Below are 6,439 nucleotides of genomic sequence, written 5' to 3'. Positions count from 1 at the left end.
AATACAACAGAACCACTGACAAAACATATTGATAGCTGTGATAGCTGACTGAGCAGATAAGGATCCAGGATCAACTAAGCTTGGCTTTTAGCCTGGTTTGGAGTAGTAAAGTTGCACAGAATAAATCACAATGGTGACTTATGTGTTGCGGTCCTTTGCCTTGATAGGAACAGGGTTTAGAACAATACTATTGACAGAAATCAGAATTTCTCCAACCACCTACTACTTACACATAATTGAGTTTGTAGCCTGGATTTATTTCAAGATCCTCCAGCTGCTGAACATCGGATTCCTGTAGGTTGTTGTTCTTCAGGTCCAATTCCATCAGATGTGAGGGGTTGGACTTCAGAGCTGACACCAGAGATGTACAGCTCCACCTCGACAAATTGCAGCTCGCCAATCTTAATTAAGCAAAACATGGAGCTTAAGACTGGTTCAGGTTAAGAAAGCCCAACAGAACTGTTCTTAAGAGCTCTCAATGATATTAGTGACATGCTGTTGCTTAAGGTAAGACCTGTTCACTTCAACTCCATTAGCAGCTCCTTAAATACTAACTCCGGTTCTATGAATTTTGAAGGAAATATGTAAACATACAGATAAAAGCTAAAAAAAAAAAGCAAAATCAGCCTTCGGCCGCTCTGCTCCCCAGCTCTGGAACTCACTTCCTCCCGACCTCCGCAGTATTGATTCTCTCCCCTTATTCAAAACCAAACTCAAAACCCATCTGTTCCAGCTCGCTTATCTGTGAATACACTGCTCTTTTCCCTATCCATGATTAGTAATTGTTTTATTTCAGCAATGATTTAAAAACTAACATGCTTTGTTGGGTTTAGAGCAACCACAGCCAGTGAATGGCCCAAGGATACTTTGAATTAGTCATTACCTGACTTATTTAAAGTAGGTGGGGTCAGCACTGCAACGCCATGAGCAAGGTTGTACAACTAGTGCATCCTTCTCAGATTCAGAGTAGAGATGTTTAGGATGAGCAGGCATTGTATTCATTACAATTTTAAGAACTCTGTGGCATTTCAAACAGGATATATGATGATTTATAAATCCTGTGTCTCTAATCAATAAATATAGTTGGAACAAAGTTATATATTTACTCTTTGAAATAAGTAGATTTTAAAATGTATGTCACTACTTTATTCCAAAGTAAATGTATACTCATATGTAATAGTCCAAATGATTTTTTTCCAAATTGAAAAATTAAGTTATAACAAAGCAAGAATCTTGTTTATGATCTGTTATAAATTATACTTTTACTTCGTATGAATGCAGTTTAAATGTATATTTTCAATTATTTCTTAAATTTAGTTTGAGAAACAGTAATACATTTAAGTGTTAAAAATTCAGTATTTTTTTAAATCAACCTAAAGTATATTTTTGTAGTGAAATCGCAGCCTTTTGGTCATTGCACCTTGCACGTTGTAATTTTCTTTCAGCTGACTGACTAAATCAGTGCCCAATATATGTGAGTTATAAAACACTCAACTAAAACACAGTTTCTCACCTCAATATCTGTAGTTTGCAGAGAGGGATCTGGAGGAAACCACAGAGTTTCTTCACTCCAGTATCTCTCAGGTTGTTCTGACTCAAATCCAGTTCTGTCAGATTGGAGGGGTTGGACTTTATAGCTAAACCCAGAGAACCACAGCTGACATCTGATAACTTGCAGTTCTCCAATCTGAATAAAAAAACAAACATGGAGCTGAAGCCAAAAGCTTACTCCACACAGTGCTAAAGAACTAATTAAAGAGCTGTTATTGATATCATTGAAAACCTCATTCAATAAAGACCTCAAATTAACCAGCAGCTCCATGAATGCAAACTCAGGCACTGTAGTAAAAATATTTACATTTGACTATAATAATGATTCAATAACCATAAAACATGATGTCATGGAGAATAGTTGATACAAAAAGTGAGAAAAAACCCCTCTGTAACATAATCTCTATGCTGTATCTCACCCCTATTTCTATCTATCTCCTTTTATTTTAAAACTTTTCTTCAAAGTTGTCTTTCCTTTTACCTTTCTTGTGTGTCTTTTTGTCCATTGCATTTAAAAAAATCCAAACCGTTTGTTAGGTTTGGATTTAAAAAAAAAGACAGAAGTTCTGGAGAATCAGCTGCCTCTCTCTCTCTCTCTCTCTCTCTCTCTCTCTCTCTCTCTCTCTCTCTCTCTATATATATATATATATATATATATATATATATATANAGAGAGAGAGAGAGAGAGAGAGAGAGAGAGAGAGAGAGAGAGAGAGAGAGGGGTAGATATATATAACTATAGATATAGATTCATAGACATATATAGATATATTATATATAAAGAAATATATAGAATATATTTGTAAATATAAATACATTTACTGTCAGACAGAATCAAGTTTAAACAATTATGTTAAGTTATGCCAACTCAGACTAAAAATCTACAAATCCTTTGATGTTTTATGATTATTATTTGAAAGACATTTTAAGTGTGCCAAAGCAGTGATGAAGAAATGGCAAAAGACTGACATTTGGATCCTCAGTAAGGATCAGCAGAGAATCAACAATATGTCGGCAGAAAAAACTTTGCCTTTGTAAAATCTGCACTGAACTAAACGATGACCTTACCTTAATATTTGTAGTTTGCATAAGGGAGCCTGTAAAAACCCACAGAGCTGTTTCACACCAGCATCTTGCAGGTTGTTCTGGCCAAGGTCCAGTTCTGTCATATTGGATGGATTGAACTTCAGAGCTAAGGCCAGAAAGGCACAGCTGAGCTCTGACAGCCTGCAGCCCTTCAATCTGTATCAATAAAAAAACTATGAGCTGAAGTCTAAAAGATGTTTAAAATAGTTCAAAAGAAACAATTAAAGCTTCAGTAGTGGGACTAAACAGAAAGATGAAAATGGCCTTTTTCTAAAGTGGGTTGGAGTGAAATTTATGATGTGACATATTGCACTGTGTGGGTGACAGCCCATTGGCCAGGATAGGGTAGCTCCTTTTAGACGTACATTTTAGAAAACACAGATGGACCAATCATATTCTTTCACGTAGTTTTTACTGATATGGGAAGATAATTCTCTTTTAATCTAAAAAAAGGCCAACCTAGCACCCACACCACAGCCTCACCGTAACCAGAGTGAGCTCAGTGTTAAACTGTCAGTTTAACCTTTTTTGAGAAACTAGAGCAATTCAGCAATTGTTATATTCTCTCTATGAATTTAATGAGCAAAGTAAGAAAATTAACCCAGTTTCTGTGCATTCAACAATTTGTTTATTTTTTTAAGTTACTTTGTATGTATAATTTAATACAGACAGATATTTTTTTTAATAAAAAGAATGGTTTTGAAATTGAGAAATGTTTTAGAATCTGAAAGGTCTTACTTGAACTTCTTTAGTTTGCAGTGGGATGTTTGTAGAAAACCACAGATCTCTTTTATTCCGGCATCTTTCATACTGCAGTTCCTGCTCAGGTCCAGTTCTGTCAGATGGGAGGGGTTGGACTTCAGAGCTGAGACCAGAGAAGCACAGCTGATCTCTGACAACCTGCAGCTCTCTAATCTGAACAAAGAATATAACATAAGAGATGAAGGGAATGGGGTGCAGGTTGAAACACTCCAATACAACTCTCTTTTTCACATTTCACAGAAAACAAACAAGTCACATGGAATTTGGGGGAAAATCATAGATGTAGATTATTGCATATATTTTTGGAAGACAAAAAAAACAGAATATTTTATGTAAGAGAGACTTTCAGGGCTGAACCAAAGACCCCCCAAAATAATAAATTAATTAATAAAAAACACACAGAAACACAATCCTACCCTGAAAGTCAACTCAGTGTTTTATTATTATTATTTTTTATTATAATTATTAAATAAATTCTAGGGAGCAGTTAAAAATATAAAGAAAACTTTAACTGGACCATTCCAATAAGGAAAAAAATCTTTGAAAGTGTCAACACATTTTTGACATCAAATGATCAGCACTAACTAAAAACAGTGTCTTACTTCAATGTCTGTAGTTTGCAAAGGGGCATCTGGAGAAAACCACAGAGCTCATTCACTCCTGTATCTTTCAGGTCATTGCAGCTTAGGTCCAGTTCTGTCAGATGTGAGGGGTTGGATTTCAGAGCGGACACAAGGGATGTACAGCTGTTCTCTGACAACCTGCAATGCTCCAATCTGAGTAAAGAACAAACATTTGAGCAGAAGCAAACAGGATACAGGTTAAGATAGCCAGAGCTGAAATTACCACTAATCTGCAAAATGAGTCATTTGACTGAGCACTTATAAATCGTAAGGGACGTCTTTATATTGTGATTGTTTAATTTTATTTTTAATTGCTACCTCTATTCAATTTTGAAGTAATTGTTGCAAAACCTTTACTGCCTCTTTTCCAGGACTCTTGTAAATACCTTTATATTTACAATTAAAATTTCCTGGTTAAATTACAGCTTCAAATAGAAAATTTTTAACACTGGGATTAAATCCTTCTAAAGATGCAAATTTACACATTTCCAGTCGCAATGCCATCATTTTCTGACCTTAAATCAGGGAGTTTGAATCAATTGCTTAGGGAAACTAATAGAGATGTTCTGATCCCATTATAATATTATAATCCTTAAAGGGAAATGCCTAATTTTTTTACATTGGGCGTTTGATTTCACATTATTACATCATCTTCTACTCACCCATATTAGTTTTGTGTCATTTGGAGCTGTTCTGAAGATATTCCGTTATATCAGTTATATCCAAGTAACGTCTTCCTATGGGCAATAAGTTGAAGGCACAAACTAAACTGTTTATTATTTATCATTTATGGTAAGCCAGCATTCATAACATATAGGCGAATGGCTGTCCCTCCGAAATCCGCAGTTCTATTTTTTATATTTATATTTTTTTTAAACAAAGCAGAGTGTGTATGACGTCATCCGCGCGCCGGACTGGAGTTGTGACAGGCAGCCCGTAGCCACAGGCGGCTACGCTCTACCCCTTCTATTCATTCGGCGAGCTAATCTGAATCGAGAGAGAGCCAGATCATCTGTGGTAGTAGCACTAGAAATCTTCGAGGCATGTGAGTAAAACTAGCAGCAGTTCAGTGGACAAGAGGAATGAATGGTAGCGCGCAGATGATGTCATACACGCACCACTTTGCTTTTAAAAAATATAACCACAGATGTCTGGGGGACAGTGATTCGCCTACATGTTATGAATGCTGGCGTACCATAAAGAATAAAATATGAACAGTTTAGTTTGTGCCTTCAAGTCGTTGCCCATAGGAAGACGTTACTTGGATATAACCTAACGGAATATCTTCAGAGCAGCTCCAAATGACACAAAACTAATATGGGTGAGTAGAAACTGATGTAATAATGTAAAATCAAGGTAACAATGTAAAAAAAAATGGTGTTCCCCTTTAATTACTGTCCACTACCTTAGTTATTACATTTATTTATACAGGTATTTCAATCATGTTCTTCGAATTATTTCTATCTAAGGAATACCTGCTGATTGTGATGACTCAGTGACTCTGCAATCCCTGAGCATGCATGTAGTGACAGTGGAGAGGAAAACTCCCTTTTAACAGGAAGAAACCACCAGCAGAACCAGCCTCAGTGTGATCGGCCATCTGCCGAGGCCGACAGGGGTTCAAGGAGACAGAAACAGATGAATAAATAAACAAACTAAGTTCTTTGGTGCTCGGACCGCCGCAGAAGACTTAGATTCCATGAGTCAACATAGGCTTGGATGAGTAACCTAGAAAAGAATTAGAGAAGTCTTCCCCTGGGGCCCAGACACTGGTGGTGGAATAAGCCAGGTGATGAGTGGGACTGAGAATGAGGGAGGCAATGATGAGATGAGGTGAATGCAAATCAGGGGAGGACATTTAAACAGAACAAACCCTAAATTGGATCAAAGCTAAAGATCGTTTTAGTTTGGATCAGTAGATTTCCAATGATCCAGTAAGTGTGCAGTTTAGTGTGAACACAACATTCTGCTTAGAACTATCCCTACTAAACTAAAACATGGTGTCTTACCTTAAAATCTGGAGTTTGCAGAGGGGAATCTGTAGAAACCCACAGAGCTCTTTCACTCCTGTATCTCTGAGGTCATAGTTCTGACTAAGATTCAGTTCTATCAGATGGGAGGGGTTGGACTTTAGAGCTGAGCCCAGGGAGGCACAACTAATCTGTGACAAACGGCAGTTCACCAATCTGAATAAAAAATAAAACCTGTGAGCACACGGCAATAGGATGCAGGTTAAAACTTAAAAATTAGGTATTACATAATAAACAAGTTAAGGATTAATTTCACTACATGTAAAAGAGAGGAAGCATCTGCATTCTGCTCTGTTCTGATCTGGGCAGGGTTCGTCCCCCCCTAGTTACAACAATGGGAAAGCAGTCAGAGTCATAACAAATTACACACACTTTGCTTAACAGTAA

At 36.8% G+C, this 6,439-nt stretch overlaps 1 protein-coding gene across 1 annotated transcript in view; it reads right to left on the bottom strand.

The window, feature by feature from the left end:
* The window catches only part of LOC107097872 (NACHT, LRR and PYD domains-containing protein 3-like), a 27,510-nt gene that overhangs the window by 2,035 nt on the left and 19,036 nt on the right, over positions 1-6,439 (bottom strand). The window contains exons 5-9 of the mRNA XM_015395200.1: positions 6,032-6,208; positions 4,002-4,175; positions 2,620-2,793; positions 1,514-1,687; positions 231-401 (exon numbers count right to left, since the gene is read on the bottom strand). Coding sequence (XP_015250686.1) covers positions 231-401; positions 1,514-1,687; positions 2,620-2,793; positions 4,002-4,175; positions 6,032-6,208 — 870 coding nt within the window. The remainder of the gene's footprint in view (positions 1-230; positions 402-1,513; positions 1,688-2,619; positions 2,794-4,001; positions 4,176-6,031; positions 6,209-6,439) is intronic.

Source organism: Cyprinodon variegatus, unplaced genomic scaffold, assembly GCF_000732505.1.
Source record: "Cyprinodon variegatus isolate N-32 unplaced genomic scaffold, C_variegatus-1.0 Scaffold730, whole genome shotgun sequence".
NCBI classification, from domain to species: Eukaryota; Metazoa; Chordata; class Actinopteri; order Cyprinodontiformes; family Cyprinodontidae; genus Cyprinodon; species Cyprinodon variegatus.
The sequence above is the reverse complement of the archived record's forward strand: the minus strand, read 5'-3'. Positions and strand labels throughout refer to the sequence as shown.